The sequence below is a fragment of the Leptosomus discolor genome, chromosome 1 (assembly GCF_034619465.1).
Source record: "Leptosomus discolor isolate bLepDis1 chromosome 1, bLepDis1.hap2, whole genome shotgun sequence".
In the NCBI taxonomy this organism is placed as follows: domain Eukaryota; kingdom Metazoa; phylum Chordata; class Aves; order Leptosomiformes; family Leptosomidae; genus Leptosomus; species Leptosomus discolor.
This window is the reverse complement of record NC_141391.1, coordinates 208,537,228-208,559,266: the sequence shown is the minus strand read 5'-3', so window position 1 is coordinate 208,559,266 and position 22,039 is coordinate 208,537,228. Positions and strand designations below refer to the sequence as shown.

The 22,039-nt window shown below is 38.5% G+C and overlaps 1 protein-coding gene across 2 annotated transcripts in view; it reads left to right on the top strand.

Moving 5' to 3' along the window:
* Positions 1-22,039, top strand: part of PCLO (piccolo presynaptic cytomatrix protein) — a 382,319-nt gene that overhangs the window by 168,387 nt on the left and 191,893 nt on the right. For both annotated transcript variants that reach the window (XM_086474501.1, XM_086474492.1), the window contains exons 4-5: positions 5,643-6,857; positions 16,622-21,689. In XM_086474501.1, coding sequence (XP_086330627.1) covers positions 5,643-6,857; positions 16,622-21,689 — 6,283 coding nt within the window. The remainder of the gene's footprint in view (positions 1-5,642; positions 6,858-16,621; positions 21,690-22,039) is intronic.

Genomic DNA, 22,039 nt, shown 5'->3' with positions numbered 1-22,039 from the left:
GATTTGGTGGTCATGCTCTGAACATGTATGCCCCTCTATCACACTTTCTGTGTGATGGTGGTGATAACTTTTTCACATGTAAGTGAAATTTTAGTATTTCCCATAAAGGTAGGAGAACTGAGTCCTCAGTGTGTGTGGGATTTGAATTTGTAGCTCACACATGCCAAAGAAATGCTTGGGCCACCATTCCAATTCTAGATGGGAATGTAACCTTCCCTTTCTGTGTCATTTAGTTCAGGCAATGTTTACCATATGTAGAGGGACTCAGCAAGGAAGATGCACAGACTTTAGGAGTACAGAGCAGTTATTGGTTGATGAATACGCACAGCAGACAGATATGTCTGAAGAACAGTGTTTGCTGGCTTGGTAATCGTCAGTCAGGTTAGGAAGCATCAACTTCTGGAACAGACCAACCGACTGCGTCGCTGTTGCTGAGTTGCTGCCATCCACTTCTGTGTATTTTTCTTTCGATTTTCTACCTCTTCATGTCAGGTTTTTTTCTTCCTGAATTTTTCTCCCAGTGACACCCTGTGATTTTGTTCTTGTTTTTTGTTTGTTTTTTTCATTATTTTCTTACACCACCTGGCTTTCTCTCAAACACCTTCTCACATCTGGACAGCATTTTTCTCAGTAAAGCTGAGTTGAGGTCTCACAGCTGTGATACACCAACTTAGACTTTGCATTGTAGACATATGAACCTCTGGGCTGAGGGCTTCAAGAGCTCCAAGAGCTCCAAGAACTCCTTATCTCCTCCTGTTTGCAAAAAGCTCCATTCTGTAACAAGCAGGACAAGGACCTTGCAAGAGGAAGAGTGACTCTGGCCTCATGTTACAGTATACCTCTCCAGGACTGGAGGATGTGAAGGCTTCCAAGCCTGAATACGTATCTACTTTAAAGTAGGTAAACCATAAGAAAAGTAACTAAAACATAAGAAGAATGTAGGGTAATTTCCCTCTACAGGAGATGTGTTTTCCCTAGCTGGCAATTTCTTGACTCATTTCTAGTAATTTCACTAATCATTTCATGGTGGCACAGGTTCAGTTATTGTTCTGGAATCCAGATATGCTCAACGTGTAATAGTTTCATCTTTATCTGTAGAATAAATGATATTATCCAAGAAAAAAATAGAAGGTTTATCTCACACAGTCTTCCTCCAATAAACCCATATTGCCTTTCAGTATATGGCCCTTTTCTTCATCACAAGGATCAATTCAACATTCTTTCAAATAGTTATCTGAAACTTTGTAAACATTTGAATTGCACTAGCAGAGCTGCAGTTACCAGGATCATTTCTACACATTAAATAAAAGTGGATGTGTGTTGAATGTGGGTAAACTGGGTGTTACGTAGTTTGGGTAGAATATGTCTATCTCATAGCTGCTTGATTTGTCTTTCTTATGCCAATATACTTTACTGAATACTCTTAGACTATGATCATGCATTTCCACATCCAATATGATGATTTCTATTCTCTGTGCTCATTTCCTGTTGACATTTGCTTGTGTTCAATCTCACTATTGTAAAAATTTGAGATTAAAGCATGTATTTTGTGGACCATACCTTTAACTGAAGCAGTCTTAGCTGCACTGTGGATATCTTTTTATCTACAAGAATACCAAACATGTTGCTTGTTTAAATTTCCTTTGCAGAATTTGACTTAGCTCAATATTTGGAAATTCTGTCCTCATCTCTGCTTTTTCTGATCTTTAAGATGGAGTTTGCTATGCTCATCAGATTGCTCTTTGTCTCTGGTTGGACTATTTGGTTAATATTCTATTATTTCACTAAGTGCCTTATTCATATAAGATCTTGGAAACATGCTATACAAGTTTGTGAAAATAAAAAACAAATCAAACTGTCTTAGAGTTTCAGAACAACTTGTTTATATTAATATTTATAACAGAGATGTCTCTACTTTTAAATGTATGTTTATTGTGTTTTCTCAGGAAACATACCCAAGTTGATGTTTAGTAAAAAGAAGATGGCAAATTTGAGTAATAAGGAAAATATTTTAGTGATTGCCTGCATTGCTTCTCTGCCTATTTTGTTTATGATTAGGGAGAAAAAGTTTGCCTTTTTTCATTGATATATTCAGGTTTTTATAATTAGTATATGGTTTTTGATAAAGATTCTGTTTTGCAATGTGATTATTTTAGGAAATGAAGTCAGGAGGATATACATTTTTTCACTCCTCTGTTGATTTTACGATTTTGTTTTACTGAGAGCAGTGAGGAGGAAGAATTAGAAAGGGATAAAGGTACGATCTAACCATGACAAAGGAAGTAGTTTGTTCTACTTTAGTTGAAACTGAAGCATTTGCCTTCTGAAGTAACTTAGAGATGTTTTATGGGAAGAAGCATTTGTTTTCACCTTCAAAAATATATTAAGTACTTGGAGTTACTTTCAGTTCGAGGAAAAACTCTAGTTTACCAATTAGTGTTTGCCAAGAGTGCTTAATGAATTTATGAACATACTGCAATAAAAAATCCTTGACTTTCAGGGAGATGGAATAGTTGACCTATTATTTTCAACTTGAAATTATCTAACATTTTGGTATGCGAATACAAAAGCAAAGGAACTGAAATGCCTGAGCTCTTGCATGACAACTGAAAAATAGACATTCACAGTGAATGTTAGATGTATGCCCTTTTCATGATGGCATTTGTTTATTACAAAACCAAATGAGAATATTGTGACACAGCTACTTTGTTCTGTCCAGCAATATGGGGTTGTAAGGATCTCTGAAAACACAGGGAGAGCTCTATGGAGTCAGAATATTAAAGTACACTATATCTCTTGTGATGCCAATAATAATGTCTACTGCCAGTTCACGAACCAAAGGGTGTGAAGAATTCTGTAAAGAGCTAAGAAGATTTATCTAGCAAAGACTGCAGAAAGAAGACGATGTCCATTTCCCAAGTCCTAATAAATTTGGGTTGACAGGCTAACTGAAAAGATAGCCTTAGGGAAAAGCTTGCATTCAGGGCATGAGGTTAACTGAGGAAAAGACAAGTCTAAAACTGAGGCATATGACTTCATGGAACAAAATTTGATTTTACAGAGAACCATTCTGACAGAGAATCAGGAGCTAGAGGGCTGGTGATACAAGAAGATTTTTGTAGGCTGTTTTGTGATCAAATATCTGCATGATTATAAAAACTTAGATTGTAATTTAAAACACATAGCTTGGGAGAAGAATTTGCCGTGCTTGTATAGAAACACTAAAAATTAATGTGATAAACAGATGCAGATATAAAAAGAAGTCCAAGAGGACAATGGCAGGGTTTATTAAATCACTGTATCTGGACAATTCCAGGTCATTTCACTAACATCACTTGCATCAGTGTGGCAGGGAGGCAAGACTGGGACTTCCATCTCCTGACAAGATTTAGTGCAATTTGCCAATTTGCTCATCATCACCTTCCTTTGCTCATGTTAATTGTCATTGGTTTCCTTGTTAAGTGACTTGTTCTACTATGTGCTCAGCACAAAGCATAGTCCTTGAGTTGAAGAACTTTACTTCAGGGAAAAAAGACTGAATAGGGACAGTGAGCAGAGCTGAGAGGAAACATTAACTGGATAACTGTTTTGGTTTTTAAATACTTAATACTAATTCTAAAATTGCTAATGATATTACAGGCAGTTCAAAGAATTGAGTCTGTGAAGGATTTAAATGAGGGAATGGAAGTGACTTGATGAATCTGAGAAGGAGCAAATGTATGAGCAGTGAGTAGGCTGCGGCTGAAGAGGTACTAAATGGGATCTACATAACCAGCAGAGCTAGGAGAAGTAATAAGAGCCAAATGTATATGTATAGAAAAGAAACAAACATGGAGACCCTAGAAACAGATATATTATTAGGAAATAAATTGAAATTGTGTCATAAACAAATGGTACTGTGAGAAGAACATGTGCATTCACTGTATAACGTAACATGTTCATTATCTGTAGAGCATATACGTGAAATTCAACAAACTCTTAAACCATGTGTTATTTCATGGTAGAAGCCACTTAATTATGGTTTTTATGAAATTAAAGATGGTTAAGGCTGGATTCTGAGAAGCTTAATAACATTTAAGTATTGTCTTCTTCCCATGCCCTGTGCTGACAGAAGCTGTATTAGCATAAATAATGATAGTATTATTTCTGCTTATGTTGTGAAATGAGTGTTTGTCAGGCTGATTGGAGAAGGCAAAAACTGCCCCCTTTGTGGTGCTATCATGACCAACCCTTATCACTCTGTGAGAAATGCCATATCAATAACAATATTCTGGCATCACCAAGTGTTAAGTACTCTTGCTAGGAAAACCTGACAGTGCATTTGTTGAAGTTAGGCCCCTGTTTACACTGAAAAAGGCAGGTTACATGGAGTCAGAAGGAGAGCAGGCTATCTGGTGCTTACACTCAGGTCATTTGGGCATTCTTTGCTGGCAGGGGCAGAGCTGGAGTTCCAGTCTGCTTTTGGTGTTACCTCATTTATTACTGGATTACTTATTAATATAAAATGCATGAATGTTTCTGGGGTTTCACAGTTCTTCCACTTACCCTTTCCTTTGACTAAATGCCACAACTTCTAGGCAACTGATTGTATACCATTGGATATCTTGAAATATTCAATGGTACATAAGTGATCAGTCATCCATTCTATACTAATATTATCAGCAGTATTACCTACGTAATTACTAATAAAACAAATTTGATCTGTTTTACATGTGCTTCAGTACATCATTAAATTATCTAATGTAGAAGTATAACTGAATTGCTGAGACTTTTCATCATCACAGTAAAAGGAGTTGAAAACAAGCATACGAAAATTTTAATGTACAGCTTTTACCCTCCAGTGAAGCTCATTTTGCACTAGTGAAGTAAAGCTTCATTATCTATTCTAGTACCCAGAAGATTCTAGGCTTTTTCTTTACTTTCAGTACTTTTCTGTGTTTAAAATTTCCTTTTGCTATTTTAAAGGAACTATACCCAAAATCACACTGGAAACATTCTGATTACTCCTCTCATGTAGTAGCTAGGCAACTGGCAACAAGATCTTTTGCACAGATATAAGCATTTGTCCTTTTTTTCTGATTTTCTATGAAGAAGAGTAAAAGGAGCCAGTGTGCAGCAGGGATTTAGCAGTAAAGAGAGCAGACAGGTGATCTTCCTTTTGGGTTACAGCCATGTTAAGTTTATATACCAATACGTATACACAAATTCAAGAGGGGAAGGTAACTTCTGAAGAGAAACACAAAGAAACATGAGTCCTAGTTGGTCCTCTTTTACTCAGATTTACAAAATTAGATGGACCTATTGATAAATTATAGAGGCTTTAGGAAACAACAGATGTTAGGTATATATAAGCAAACTTTATACGTAAAGGTCATCAGTACTTGACTGGAACAATGTAATTGCTGTTAGATTTCACAGTGTATTTTTATATTTGCTCAGCTTGGCCTTCTGGAACCTGACATACTTAATTTCTGTTAGAAAAGTGTTATGCATCTTACTGCAAAAGCAGCAAACAAAGAAAGTAACTTCTCAGTATGCATAGCATGCATATTAAAAGTATTCAACTGTATCAGTTGAAAACACCATATGATTTTACTGTTAAGTTTTCAAATAAGTAACTTCATATGTTTGTTGTATCACAGGTACAGGAATGGCTGTGCTTAAACTGCCAGACCCAAAGGGCAATGTCAGGACAACTTGGGGATATGGGCAAGGTGCCACTTCCGAAAACAGGCCCTTCGCAACCAGTATCCAAACCAGCTGCCGCTCCTCAAAAACAGCCTATGCCTGCTGTCTCACATTCCCCTCAGAAGACTTCCACACCGCCTACTCCAGCAACAGCAAAACCAAAAGAAGAACCAGACGTTCAGAAGGAAGTTCCAAAACTTCAGCAGGGGCGACTGGAAAAAACATTGTCAGCTGATAAAATCCAACAAGGAATTCAAAAAGAAGATGCAAAACTTAAGCAGGGAAAACTTGTCAAGACACCCTCAGCAGATAAAATCCAACGTGTTTCTCAGAAGGAGGACCCAAGACTCCAGCAAACAAAACTGACAAAGACTGCCTCATCTGATAAAATTTTACATGGAGTTCAGAAGGAGGATGCAAAATTTCAGGAGGCAAAACTGGCAAAAACATCCTCAGCTGATAAAATTTTGCATGGAGTTCAGAAGGAAGACATAAAACTTCAAGAGGCAAGATTGGCAAAGATACCCTCAGCTGACAAAATTTTACATGGAATTCGGAAAGAAGACCCAAAACTCCAACAGATGAAAATGGCAAAGGCGCTATCAGCTGACAAAATCCAGCCTGCAGCTCAGAAGGAAGATGCACAACTTCAGGAGGTCAAATTGTCAAAGGGAGTTTCAGCTGATAAAATACAACATGGAATTCAGAAAGAAGATCCAAAACTTCAACATCAGAAAATCATGAAAACTTCGTCAGTGGAGAAAATCCAACAGGAGGCTCAAAAGGAAGAATCAAAACTTCAGCAAGGGAAACTGTCAAAGACACTGTCAGCAGATAAAATTCATGCAACAGTAAGTTCAGACCAAAAGAAACCCTTAAGCACATTGGAAGAAGATAAAAAACTCCTAGAAAAGACCACACTACATCCAGAGGACAAAAAAGAACAAATTACCACTGAGACTAAAGACCATGTTGCTGAACAGAAAGAAGAAGTTGAAGCATCTTATAAGGGACTGCAAGCTAAGAAGCAAGAGGATGTTAAGAAAGAGGTTTTGACAACTGGGATTTCACAAATGGTTTTGAAAACTGAAAAAGCTCAAGAAGAAATTCCTGTTCAAACAGCCCCTTTGCCAGGAGCTGACCATGTGGAAGCAGTGAGAGAAAAAATAGTAAGTGGCTTTCTCCCTCCCACCCCCCTTCTCCCTTGCTACAGTTTAGAATCTGATCCTGACAGACCCTCTCCTTTATGTCTTCCTGCTCTTTATTGTTATTCTCTGTACAGGATGATTCTAAATGATAAAATCAATGACTTCCGTTGAGTGAAAGTTTCACCAGTTAGCCCTGTGCTCTACATGGAACTTTTCGATACTTCTTGCATGATTTTCAATCTCAAGCAGTTAAGCATTTGAAACTAAGACAAAGTTCCTGTTTAATCATTTTTCCAATATTTCTGATGTATTTACCTGCTTCTGTAGACTCTCCAGACTGTGGAGTTTAGTTGTTGAAATTGGAGTGTTTTCATAGTTCTTGATCCTAAAAGGGAATAGTCTGTGATGGTAAGGTGTACAGTGTTTTGCAATACCAAAATATAATAAACATTTGAGGAATAATTTGTGATGCCTGAATATGGTATGTTAAAGGATGCAACATTTACATCTTTTTACTATTTCATTTGCTTAACTCATGTGGACAAGTGGTTTTAGGTGGGGTTCTTGCTAGGCTCCCAGGTCAGACAAATGGATGAGTTTATGATAGCGTGTACTAGAGGTCTGCGTTTCTTAAATAAATGCGTTTGCTGGATGTGAAGTTACCAAGTCACTTTATCAGCTGAAGTGAGTAATCTACGCAGTTTGTTGAGAAATGATAAATGATAGGGGTTTTATATCAGCACTGCAACTTAGGTGCTGATCATTATGTTATGAAAGTAGGAGTAGGTTTAGGAAAAGTGTTTAACCTTTGCCAAAATTGTTTTCAAATAATCCCAGTCAAAAAGGTCAAGGGTGGTTTTTACTTTTGTTGGGTTTTTTTTCTGTTGCAATGACCAAGATACTTGGACAGAAAAATACTGTGATTCAGAAATTTTGCTGTGGAAAATACTAATATTTTTTTAAACCAAGTTTTATTTCTAAAATATATCTCCTATGACATCACATGTTGTGTTTCCTCCTGTTGATGGTGTCAAGAGGTATGGTGTCCCCTGATTGTAGGGAGGGAATATCTGAATTATGCTCACAGTAACACAGCCAGAAATCCTGCCTTTGGGACACGGCAAGAAGATCTAAGAAAACCTTAGAAGAAGACTTAGAATTTTGTTGCTGTTAAAAAATTCAGGTTTTTTTCTGTTGAAAAACATTTGTAAGGGAAAATTTTCATCACATGCTACTCTCAGTCCTGTCTGGACATTTTTATGTTCAATAAGGAGATGAAGGCATATTATACTCTAGACAAATCTAAGATAGATAGAGATAGATAGATAGATAGATAGATAGATAGATAGATAGATAGATAGATAGATAGATATTGGATTTTCCCTCTTTGATAACGACATATTTTAATTGTAGAATAATTAGTGATTTCTAATGTGGCGCACACATATATTTCACTTATATTTTACTTCCTCCCACTGCTTTCTAACTGAAATCAGGACTTCTTGAGTTAATACCATAAATAGGGATTATCTTTCTTTTCCTCTTGTTATTAAACTTTGAAACATACTTAGCTAAAATTTGTAAAGCAGAAGTTTCATGAATTAACCCCCCCAAAATATCTGCTTGTAAGTATTTTTAAAATTAAATCACTCTGAAATACAAACCAGAATTGAATGAATGAAAAAGGAATAGCTATTTTTACACACACCAAAAAAAGCAGCAGCTCAAATTGTTCAGAATTAAAAATAAAGCTTGTGCCTCACCTAGTTTGTACTTCATAAAAGTAACTGATTTTTTAATTTTTTTATTTATTGAAGTATTTTAATGTACTCCATGATGTACATCAGACATTGCTAGATACAATTCCCAAAGAAACATGTGACAGAAATGAAAGAGGAGATAATCGATTTAGATATCACAAATTGATTCCATTTCAGTGCATAAAGACAATATCTAGACACTGGAGAATATATTTTACATGCATTTCAGGACAGAATCATATGAAAGATTTCAGGTAGGTGTATTTTTAAATAAGAATGCAAGGGAAAACCTAATAATTTCTGCATTTGACAAGCTGCCGATACCATTTTATGTCCAAATCTGTGCAAATGGTAATAACTCTTGAAGTATTCCAGTGAGATAAGTAAATTACACTGTCCTCATTTTTCACTAAAAAAAAAAAAAAAAAAGGCAGCAATACCCCAACAAGTCCTTAAAGACATGGAGAGGCTAAAGTTCTGATCCAGTGCCATCAGCAGAATGATCTCTGGAAAATCACAGATATCAATTGTATTTAGAGATCTGGCATCCTTTGAAACAAAAGTTACTTAAATATTGAAGCATTTTAAAATATTTGAATCTCCAACTATGATTTAAGGTACCATAAAGCCATTTTTTTCTTTGAAACTCTTTTTAAGTAATATTTTAAACTGTAATTTCTTCAAAAAGATTTGAAAGAGTAAACTGACTTTGTTCATGATTTACACATCCTTTTCCTGAGAAAACATCTTGTACTATTGATTATTCACATGTGCAACAGCAGTTGGCTATTCAAACAAAGATGCCTAGAAATCTTGGACAGTTATGACGTACAGTTTGTCTGTATAAAACTGTCATCTTGGAGCTCACAAATTAACATATAAGTAGTTCGGCATATCTACATGAATACATTACCATGGTGTAAACTGGACATATATTTATAACACATCAGCTATATTATATAAGTGCCCTTATTACTACCTTCTTATGTTTACTGAGGAATAATGATGCGCTTAGGTTGAGTAACCAGGTAGAAATTGGCATCATTGTCCTAACACATGCCTTTAATGACAAAACACAGACCAGAGAGCCAGAATAAGGAGGAAAAGGCTTATCCGTAACAGTTTTTCTGGACACAAATAAAATGTTTCATTTTGATAATATAAAATCAAAATACAGATTAAAGATTTAGTCAAACAATTTTTTTTCAGTCTGAAACTTTTAGATAATGTAGAAATTTTTATTTTTTTCTATGAACAGAATGACCTTTTAAAAATCATTAGTTCCTTTGCAAAATAAAATTCTATGCAACAGAGTGTAATCTTGCTAGCTATAAATAATTTTAAAAAAACTGACCAGACTTTTTTTTTTCAATCATAGTTTTCTTTTAAGTGAGTTCTGACTGAATTTGATAACCAATGGGACTTCTAAAGCACTAAGTTTTATATTTTCGAATATGAGTATTAAAAGTGAGGAAGTGTAAGAATAAATAACTCTTCTAAAGCAAAAACTTCTAATGCACAGTAGTCGTATGAAGTATTGACATTGACAATGTAGAAATGCCACTAGAATAGTACAAATACATCCTACCTTAGATTATTGTTACTATTAGTTAAAGACATTGTGTTTCCTGGTTTTAAACAGTCTTATCCAGCCTGCAGCTTTTCTAAGTCTTATTATTCCTTATGTCTCAAGAAGATCCTCCCATCAATGCCTGCATTAGAACTAAATTTGTCCAGTGTTAAAAATTCATCGTAAGCAAACTTTCAGAAGAAATGCCATTCAACTACTCAGAAAGGCTGACAATTCAGCATACACTGAAGTACTTCCTACTTTACAATAAAACAGTGGAGTTTTTTTCTTATTGATTAAAATACATTTTTTGTTCTCCAAGAGTTGTTGAATATCTATAGAATCACAGAATCATAGAATCATTTAGGTTGGAAAAGACCTTTAAGATCATCGAGTCCAACCATTAACTGAGCACTGTGAAGTCCACCACTAAACCAAGTCTCTAAGTGCCACATCTACACGTCTTTTAAATACCTTCAGAGACGGTGACTCCACCACTTCCCTGGGAAGACTGTTCCAATGATTGACAACCCTTTCTGGGAAGAAATTCTTCCTAACATCCAATCTAAGCCTCCCTTGGCACAACTTGAGGCCATTCCCTCTTGTCTTATTGCTTGGTACATGGGAGAAGAGACCAACCCCCACCTCACTACAACCTCCTCTCAGGTAGTTGTAGAGAGCAGTAAGTTCTCCACTCAGCCTTCTCTTCTTCAGACTAAACGACCCTAGTTCCCTCATCTGCTCCTCATAAGACCTGATCTCCAGAACCTTCACCAGCTTCGTTGCCCTTCTCTGGACACGCTCCAGCATCTCAATGTCTTCCTTGTAGGGAGGGGCCCAGAAATGCACGCAGCACTCAATGTGCGGCCTCACCAGTGCCCAGTACAGGGGCACGATCACCTCCCTGCTCCTGCTGGCCACACTGTTTCTGATACAGGCCAGGATACTGTTGGCCTTCTTGGCCACCTGGGCACACTGCTGGCTCATGTTCAGCCGCCTGTCAACCAGTATCCCTAGGTCCTTTTCTCCCAGTCAGATTTTCAGCCACTCATCCCCAAGCCTGTAGTGTTGCATGGGGTATATGATCCTTAGCAGCACTTTTTCTGCAATTTTTTTGCTATCCATCTAAAAATCGTATGTTTATGGCATGTTTACAAGTTTGACGATGATGCTGTCTGTCAGTATGTGATGGCCAACCCTGTAGAAAATAAATTATCAGTCATTTAAGAACAGATGTAGCTGATGACAATATCCTAGTTCCCAGACTGCAGGAAATAGGGGGGAAAAAAGCACAAAGACCAAATATTAGTTATTGTATGTTTCTTGCTTATGATCTCGAAACATGATGTGCAGGAAGATTTTTGCATGATGTGTCACGGGGCATACAACCATACATACAAAAAAGATAGAAAATATATTTATATTATGGTAGCCTTAAAAAGAAATTTGGGTGTTCTCCTTACATTTATTTCTACTGATAAAAGAAGTCCCTACTTATTGTAGACCTTTTTCTTCTCCTTACTGTACAAATAGCAGCCTTTCCAGTATTCAGTTTCCTACTGTTCACAGCAGTGATACTATGGCATACACTGAGGTTCCACAACAGGGTAGGCAATAGCAATATTCATTGCCATCTACTCTGGTTTGGTCATTGAGTAGGTACTACATATCTGACTCACAGATAGTGGCACCATCACAAATTACAAGGAGAATGGCTAAAGTTGTTCCATGTCTAGTTGTTGTCTACCTACTTCTGAGCTTAACTGTTTAGTTCACAGCTTCTGTTTCTGCTTTACAAGTCACTGTATCAGTTCATCTCCCTGTGGAGAACAAAGATCTGACAGATTCACTTCCACTAGGTGGATGCAGCCTGTCCATCAACTCCTAGAAGACCTTCTCAGCTTGAACAATGTTTGGGTTTTCTAGTAGCTCATCTAAATTGATGACAGTCTGTTTGCTTAGGTATGTTTTTATAAGCATGAACATACAAAAAAATAAAATAAAAAAATAACAATCAAATGTCATAGGTGAAATTTTAGTGATGGACATGATATTTCTAGATGGAAAAATACTTTGATTTTAATGAAATGTGTATTTTTTTTTTAAACACAGCTCAATAAATTCCTCTTAAACACTTTCCTCTTTAATAAATGGAATGAAAATGTAAATATAGAATACAAACCCTAAAATATTTAACTATGCTTCATTGCTGACTTTTTATGAAAAGTATATACTTCTGTCATTAAGGGCTGGAGAACATCCAAGAGTACATTTCTCAGAATAAAAAGTGCTAAAATATTTAAGTGGTGATGACTTCCCAACATCGTTTGGAATACTTTAAGTTTCTCTATAATTATATATTAATCACAGCTTTATCAATAGAATTATTAGAAATATTTGTTTTCATATTTGATTTTTAATTGCAATGGATATTTTGCTCTGATATCAGATATTAGAATTTATCGTGTTGGGTACAGTATTGGTAAGAAGAGATGTAGTGTATATGCGTGGTAGTATCTGATCTTTGCAAAGTATGTAATAAATCACTCCTGTGAAATGTAGATTATTTAATGAAATATTGATTAGCAGATTACTGCAATATTAATATTAGTGATTTAATATAGGATTATGTGCACACAGAATACCAAGCAGGATCACAACCCTGGAGTTCAGCAGGGCCAAATTTGGCCTTTTCAAGCAATTGCTAGAGGAAATCTCATGGGACAGGGTGCTAGAAGGTAAAGGGGCCCAAGAGAGTTGGTTTATATTCAAAGACCACTTTTTCCAAACTCAAGATCAAAGCATCCCAGAGGGTCGGAAATCAAGAAAGGGAGCCTGGAGACCCACATGATTAAACAGGGAACTGATGGGCAAACTCAAGTGGAAGAAGAGAGTCTATAGATCTTGGAAGCAGGGGATGGCCACTTGGGAGGAATATAAGACTGTTGTCAGAGGATGTAGGGAGGCAACTAGGAAAGCTAAGGCCTCCTTGGAGTTAAGCCTTGCAAGGGAGGTCAAGGACAACAGAAACAGCTTCTTCAAATACATTGCAGACAGAACTAACACTAGGGGCAATGTAGGCCCACTGTTGAATGAGGCGAGTGCCCTGGTGAGAGAGGATACAAAGAAGGTGGAGTTACTGAATGTCTTCTTTGCCTCTGTCTATACTGCTGGAGACTGTCCTCAGGAGCCGCAGACCCCTGAGGCCCCAGAGGAAGTCAGGATAAAGGAGGAGTTTGACTTGGTTGATGAGGACTGGGTTAGGGATCAGTTAAGCAAGCTGGTCATACATAAATCCATGGGCCCTGACGAGATGCACCCGTGGGTGCTGAGGGAGCTGGTGGAAGTCATTGCTAGAGCAGTCTCCATCATCTTTGGTAAGTCGTGGAGAACAGGAGAGGTGCCTGAGGACTGGAGGAAAGCAAATGTCACTCCAGTCTTCAAAAAGGACAAGAAGGAGGCCCTGGGTAACTACAGTCAGGTCAGCCTCACCTCCATCCCTGGAAAGGTGATGGAACAACTCATCCTTAGCCCTGTCTCTTGGCATATCAAGGATAAGAAGGACATTACGAGCAGTCAGCATGGCTTCATCAAGGGGAACTCATGTTTGACCAACCTGATGGCCTTTTTTGAAGACATAACCAGGTGGATAGATAATGAATGGTAGTGAAGTGGATGTGGCTTATCTTAATTTCAGTAAAGCATTTGACACCATCTCCCACAGCATCCTTACAGCTAAACTGAGGAAGTGTGGTCTGGATGATCAGGTAGTGAGGGGGATTGTGAATTGGTTGAAGGAAAGAAGTCAGCGAGTTGTGGTCAATGGGACAGAGTCCAGTTGGAGGCCTGTATCTAGTGGAGTCCCTCAGGGATCGATACTGGGACCAGTACTGTTCAATATATTCATCAATGACCTGGGCGAGGGAACAGAGTGCACTGTCAGCAAGTTTGCTGATGATACAAAACTGGGAGGAGTGGCTGACACACCAGAAGGCTGTGCTGCCATTCAGCGAGACCTGGACAGGCTGGAAAGCTGGGCAGGGAGAAATTTAATGAAATACAACAAAGGCAAGTGTAGAGTCTTGCATCTGGGAAAGAGCAACCCCATGTACCAGTACAGGTTGGGGGCTGAGCTGTTGGAGAATAGCGTAGGGGAAAGGGACCTGGGGCTCCTGGTGGACAGCAGGATGACCATGAGCCAGAAATGTGCCCTCGTGGCCAAGAAGGCCAATGGCATCCTGGGGTGTATTAGAAGGGGTGTGGTCAGTAGGTCGAGGGAGGTTCTCTTCCCCCTCTATTCTGCCCTGGTGAGACTGCACCTGGAATATTGTGTCCAGTTCTGGGCCCCTCAATTCAAGAAGGACAGGGAACTGCTAGAAAGAGTCCAGCGCAGAACCACAAAGATGATGAAGGAGGTGGAACATCTCCCATAGGATGAAAGGCTGAGGGAGCTGGGTCTCTTTAGCTTGGAGAAGAGGAGACTGAGGGGTGACTTCATCAATGTTTATAAATACATAAAGGACGAGCATCAGAAGGATGGAGCCGGGCTCTTCTTGGCGATGGCTGATGATAGGACAAGGGGCAACGGGTGCAAGCTGGAGCATAGGAGGTTCCACATTAACTAAGGAAAAACTTTTTCCCTGTGAGGGTGACAGAGCACTGGAACAGACTGCCCAGAGAGGTTGTGGAGTCTCCTTCTCTGGAGACATTCAAAACCCACCTGGACACGTTCCTGTGTGACCTACTCTAGGTGGTCCTGCTCTGGAAGGGGGGGTGGACTAGATGATCTTTTGAGGTCCCTTCCAACCCCTAACATTCTGTGATCCTGTGATTATGTGCACAGTGATATATCTATAGGCAAGAACAGGTACTTCAAATCTAAATTAAATAATGGAAAAACCTGGCTAGTTTTTTTTTTTAAAAAAAAGTCAATAACAAATATTTGTTTTACACTATTTTGGTTGAAAGCTGAAGTTAAATATAACTTTAGTCTGAATATTTGAAAATACTTGTGATCGATAGCAACTTGTTATGAGTGTAAATGTACCTTTAAATTGTAATTAACTGTTGTCATAATTTTCTTAATATATTTAATTCACAGTGTTTTTTTAACTCAGCATATTGCAAGGAAGTTGATAAATTAAAGCTTTAAATAAATGGTTTGCTGTAATTCTGAAATCATTGACGTAGATTAGCAAAGTTGCTAAATACTACCTACTTGTATTATTGAGGGCCATAACAACTACAAAGATCACATCCTATTATTAAAATCAGGCAACTTTGTTATGCTTTTTCTCCAATTGCTAGTGGAAGTGGGGATACTTTTTCAGATTGTCAGCTAAGATGACCTGTCATTTGGGGAGTGAGCTGTTTTGTTAGCTGAATGGTGAGGTACTTTCACCAAGTATAGAGCATTTCCCAGTTGAGAGAAGCAGGAGGGAAACTGTTGTGGAAATACTTGCTGTAGCATAGTCTTGGTGTTTTTGTTATCTAAAGAAGGAGATAGAGGTGCTTGTTATTCAGAATGGTGTAGAAGGATCTAGAAGCTATGAGAATGACTAAGGATGTTTAATTAGGGATGAGAAGGAAAACATTGGTTGTGATGCTCAGTCAGATATGCTTACCTTGTTCGCTTCTTTATTTTCTTTGATCCATAGCTGACCATCTTGCTTTCCTCCCTGCAGTTACATTTCCCTACTGTCGGATTACCTCTACATTACAAATTTACTGAGAAACTTCCTTTTTATGGGGTACTCAGAAAGTGTTTGTACAGTGCCAAACTGCAGATATGGGGACATTCCAAATTGCATTAATACATGCTTCAATACTGCACGTATTCTGTTGCATGTTACAATATGTAACACTTAAATCAACAAAATGAAACCATAGGCCCCCAATTTGAGAAGACTGACATACTGCTAGACAGTTATAAAAGATTAAATGGGCAAAGAAAAGAGCAGACGCCAGAAATACTGCAGGCTGACATTTGGCAAGCTATATTACTTTATATCTAGGCAGTTTGGAAACATAGATAATTAAAATCTTCATTTAAATTAACCCCTAAATAGCTTGTCCCATGCATATGTGAAGAAATGATAGATTATCATTAGCAAGTGTTCTGAAAACAGTTAAATACAATATTTGTTTATACTGAAAAATACAGATCATCTTACAACTAATAAAATCAGTTGCCAGTGTGGACAGACATGGAAAGCATAGTTAGATTCAATGCAAAACCTCAAAATTTGGGGAACTTTTTTATTATTTTTATAGCTTTGAATAACGAAATTAGTGTTCAGTCTTTTATGGTTTAATATAGCTTCTCTTGGCATCATAATTTTTCATCTGAGACATTAACTCATTTTTAATATAAATATCACATGTATTTAATTGCCTGGAGACATTAAGATTTTATATATAAGTATATACATACACGTATGTATTTATTTTTTTAGGAAAAGGAGGATGACAAATCAGACACATCAAGCTCTCAGCAGCAGAAAAGTCCACAAGGTCTGAGTGACACCGGGTATTCTTCTGATGGGATATCAAGTTCACTTGGTGAAATTCCAAGTCATATCCCCAGTGATGAAAAGGATTTACTCAGAGAATCTAATAAAAAAGACACTATTTCACAAGAAAGTCCACCAAGCCCCTCAGATCTAGCTAAATTGGAAAGTACGGTACTGTCTATTTTGGAAGCTCAGGCAAGTACACTTTCTGATGAAAAATCTGTGAAAAGTAAAGAGCTTTATGAAATGTATAGTGAACAGACAAAGGATCAACAAAAACCAAAACCTTTGCCAGTCACTCCAGAGTCTTATAGTTCAGATGAGGAAGACTTAGAAGCTATTCAAGAAGGTGAAGGAACCATTGTAGAAGATGGCAAAGGAAGTTCTTCCTCCCGGGCAGACTACAAGGAAGAAGATGAAGGAGATGACATATTGGCAAGAAGACAACGCTATGATTCTGTGGAAGACAGCAGTGAGAGTGAAAACTCACCCATTCCAAGGAGAAAAAGAAGAGCTAGTGTTGGTTCTTCAAGCAGTGATGAGTACAAACGAGATGACAGTCAGGGATCGGGTGATGAGGAAGACTTCATTAGGAAACAGATTATAGAGATGAGTGCTGATGAGGATGCCTCAGGTTCTGAAGATGATGAGTTCATTAGAAATCAACTCAAAGAGATCAGTGTAACTGAAAGCCAAAAGAAAGAAGAAGTGAAAACCAAAGCCAAAGGAACAGCTGGAAAACATAGAAGAATGGCACGGAAAAGTAGTGCAGGCTATGATGAGGATGCAGGAAGAAGACATTCGTGGCATGATGATGATGATGAGACTTTTGATGAAAGCCCAGAGCCAAAATACAGGGAAACTAAAAGTCAAGACAGTGAAGAACTTGCAGTAGCTGGAGGAGGAGGCCTTCGACGTTTCAAAACAATAGAATTAAATAGTACAATAACAAACAAGTATTCTGAAGCATCTGAACAACAGAAAGGTATTCTGTATTTTGATGAAGAGCCTGAGCTGGAGATGGAGAGTCTTACAGATTCACCAGAAGATAGATCTAGAGGAGAAGGGTCTTCTAGCTTACACGCTTCTAGTTTCACACCAGGTACATCTCCCACTTCAGTATCATCACTTGATGAAGATAGTGACAGCAGTCCTAGTCACAAAAAACTGGGTGGGGAGAGCAAACAACAGCGCAAAGCCAGGCATCGGTCACATGGCCCTCTTCTTCCAACTATTGAAGATTCTTCAGAAGAAGAAGAACTACGGGAAGAGGAAGAACTGCTAAAAGAACAAGAGAAACAGCGTGAATTAGAGCAGCAACAAAGAAAAAGTTCTAGCAAAAAATCTAAAAAGGACAAGGATGAACTAAGAGCTCAGAGAAGAAGGGAACGTCCAAAGACTCCACCAAGTAATCTTTCTCCCATTGAAGATGCATCTCCAACAGAAGAATTAAGACAGGCAGCAGAAATGGAAGAGCTGCACAGATCTTCCTGTTCTGAGTATTCACCTAGTATTGAGTCAGATCCTGAAGGATTTGAAATCAGCCCAGAAAAAATAATAGAAGTGCAAAAGGTTTACAAATTGCCTACTGCTGTCTCTCTATACTCACCAACAGATGAACAACCAACTGGACTCCCAAAAGAAGAAAGTAGTCAAAAGACATTGAAAAGCGCCGAAGAGGTATATGAGGAGATGATGCATAAGACCCATAAGTCCAAGTCATTTCAAATTGCAAGTGAAAAAGATGAAGTGTTTGAAAAAGAATCTTTATATGGTGGAATGCTAATAGAGGATTATATTTATGAATCTTTAGTAGAGGATACTTACAATGGAACTATTGATACTAATCTGGTAATGAGACAAGATGAGAGCAGTGAATACATACAACAGAGAGGAAAAGAGAAAAAAATAAGAGCTTCAGAACAGATCTATGAAGAATCACAGAAAATTACTGATGTAGAGAAAGACTACTATAGTGTTGAGACTTTACATTCTATTGTGCCTCAAGAAGATATTGTTTCTAGTTCTTACATTATTCCAGAAAGTCATGAAATAGTTGTATTAGACAGCACGGTAACTTCCACCACTGAGGAAAAGCAGTTGTTAGATGCAGAAGCTGCTTATGAAGAGCTTATGAAAAGACAGAGAATGCAGCTAACCCCTGGGTCCAGTCCAACACAACCAACTTCAGGTTTCATTCCCACAACCGATACAAAAGTATCTAGTGTTGGAGAAATAGTGGATAGTACGTCTTTAACATCAAGCACTACTTCAGCAATCTCAGATGTATCACCTGTCAGTAGCACAGCTCTTTCTATTCCAGATGTTAAGATAACACAGCATTTTACAGCAGAGGAAATTGAAGATGAATACTTAACAGATTATGCCAGAGAAATTCAAGAAATAATTTCTCATGAAACGTCAATGTTGACATACTCTGAGACATCGGAAGGTGCTGCATCAGTTTTACCTTCTGATACAGCTTCCTTAACATCATCTACGTCTTCGGTTTGTACCACAGATAGTTCATCACCTATAGATAGTGCAACTACATGTTATGTAGATACAGCAGATGCTGTAAGTAAACTAGCAGATTCTGAAAGTGTCAGGGTAATGACCCAAGCTCCCTTAACACGTACAAAAGAGTACTCTGAAGTGAGTATGCCTTATGAATCTGTTGCTGGAGCCACAAAAAAGCCATTTGTAGCATCAGATATGGAAAGTGTGGATCGAGCTGCAGTTTGTTTGCCTGAAACTGCACCTTCAGTAGTGGCAACTACAGTTATAAAACCTAAGCAATATGCAACTGATACCATTACCTTTGATACCTCCAAAGCAGAAAAGGAAGCAGCTAGAAAAATGAAAAGTACAGTAGAGGCTGGCATTGTCAAAATTCATCCTGAAGATTCACACAAAGAATTTGGTGTTGATATGGCAAGGATTAATTTGACTAGTGCTACATCTGAGCAACCACCTGTATGTATAGCGTCAGTACCAGTTACAGAGCCTGCATCAGAAACATCTTCTGTACCTACTCCCAGTGTTGTAAGTAAGACCAGCATGGTCTCTGTGCCTTCCTCAGCTCCTGCTGTAACATCCAAAGTATTCTCGCTTTTTAGAAGCTCTTCTTTGGATTCTCCTGCACAACCTTCTCCACCCCCACCTCCTCCTCCTCCACCACCTCCTCCACCACCATTACCTCCACCTATTTTACCCAAGCCAGCCATTTATCCCAAAAAGAAGTCACAGATTAAGACTCCAGCAGCAACAGCTCCCACAGTGGTACCTTCAGTCACAAGTGTTCCAACATTAGAGTCCACAGCTGCATTAAAGAATCATGTGGTACCTATCACAAAAACATACACCCCAACACCACCTCCTGTACCACCCAAACCATCCTCCATTCCAGCAGGGCTTGTTTTCAGTCACAGGCCTGCTGAAGTAACTAAACCTCCAATTGCTCCTAAACCAGCAATTCCTCCGCTCCCAATAGCTGTTCACAAGCCAGCAGAAACACAGCCCAAACCAATAGGTTTGTCATTGACTTCAAGTATGACTCTGAATTTGGTCCCTGCAGCTGAATACAAAATAGCATCTCCCACTTCCCCTTTGTCTCCACACTCTAACAAATCATCACCAAGGTTGACAAAACCCTCACAGGAAACTTATGTTGTCATCACATTGCCATCTGAGCCTGGAACTCCAACAGAAGCTATAACTAGTCAGGCTGTTACCAGCTGGCCTTTAGAAGCACCTTCTAAAGAACAGATTCCTCAGCCTATGCCACCAATTTTTACTCCATCCATGAAAACTATGGAAATTCAAAGTATGGCAGATCAGAGTATGTATATTTCAGGTGCTTTGCAAGCTATTCCTGTCACAACACAATCAGCTTTTGAAAAAATACCTAGTTCAAAATCAGAAGTAGTAACAACAGCGGTAACCAAGACGACAGTTTCTATGGTTAAGGGCCCAGTGCCTGGTTTTGGTGTAGGTAGTGTGGCTATTACTATACCTCCAGAGCCACTACATATAGTAGATCAACCCAGGTATAGAGAGAATGGAAGATTCCATCCTTTGGGTGATGTCATAGATCTTCGCACTTTAACTAAGATGGATATTGCAATGAGAGACAGCTGTATGGATCTGTCTGCTGTTTCCATGGATGTAAGAAGGCAAATGCCAGCAAGTGATACATGTGGGCGGCCAGTAAGTACTGTCCAGCCAGCTATAATAAATCTTAGCACTGCGTGTGTTGCCGATCCTTCTCTGTCTGTAGTCACTGAGACAGTAACTGTAGTGACCTGCACTGCCACTGTAAGCTACACTACCAGTACAGACAGCCTTGTGGATCTGGGACATGCGATGACAACGCCACTTCAGCTAACAACATCAAAACATTTTGAGCCTTCATACAGAGTAACAGGCAGCCAGGCATTCTCTGCAGCTAGAGATGAGGTGCCAATAAATTTATCCCTAGGTACTTCGACACATGCAGTGACATGGGCAGTAACAAAGCCTGTTACTGTACCACCTGTTGGTGTTACAAATGGTTGGACTGATCTCACCACTTCTCAGGAGCTGATGGAGAGTGGAGCAGTTGACCTCAGCACTACAAAATCCCACAGAACAGTAGTAACAATGGATGAAGCTACTTCAGGTATCATAACGACAGTAATAGAAGATGATGAAAAGCCTGTGGATCTGACTGCAGGGAGAAGAGCTGTCTGCTGTGATATGGTTTATAAATTGCCATTTGGTAGGAGCTGTACATCACAGCAGCCACCAACTACACTTCCTGAAGATCGCTTTGGTTACAGAGATGACCATTATCAGTATGATCGTTCAGGGTCATATGGCTACCGAGGAATGGGAGGTATGAAACCATCTATGTCTGACACAAATTTATCTGAAGCTGGACTGTTTGCATACAAAAGCAAGAATAGCTTTGATTATCGAGTTGGGGCAACTGATGCAGCAGTAGATCTTACTTCTGGAAGAGTTACTACAGGTCAGTATGACGCAGCAGCAGATCTTTCTTTGAAATATAATTTTGATGTTCCTCACCTCATTTCAGGATGATTTTTTTATTATTTTTCCCCTCTTTCTGTTGTTTTGTTTTCTTTTGGACAGTGTGACAAGTTATTCTGGATTACACGTGTTTTTCATTTCTTCATTTTACATATGTGTTTTGCACAGAGGTGCCTGCATGTGCCTGCATGTTCAGAAATGCTGTTTCCTTCACATCTAAAGTAGATCATTAACCTGAAGATTTGCATGCAGTTTCCCCTTCCCATTTAATTCATCAAGATGGGATGACTTTCAGAATCCGCAAAGCAGCATTCTTTTGTGGGACTGGAC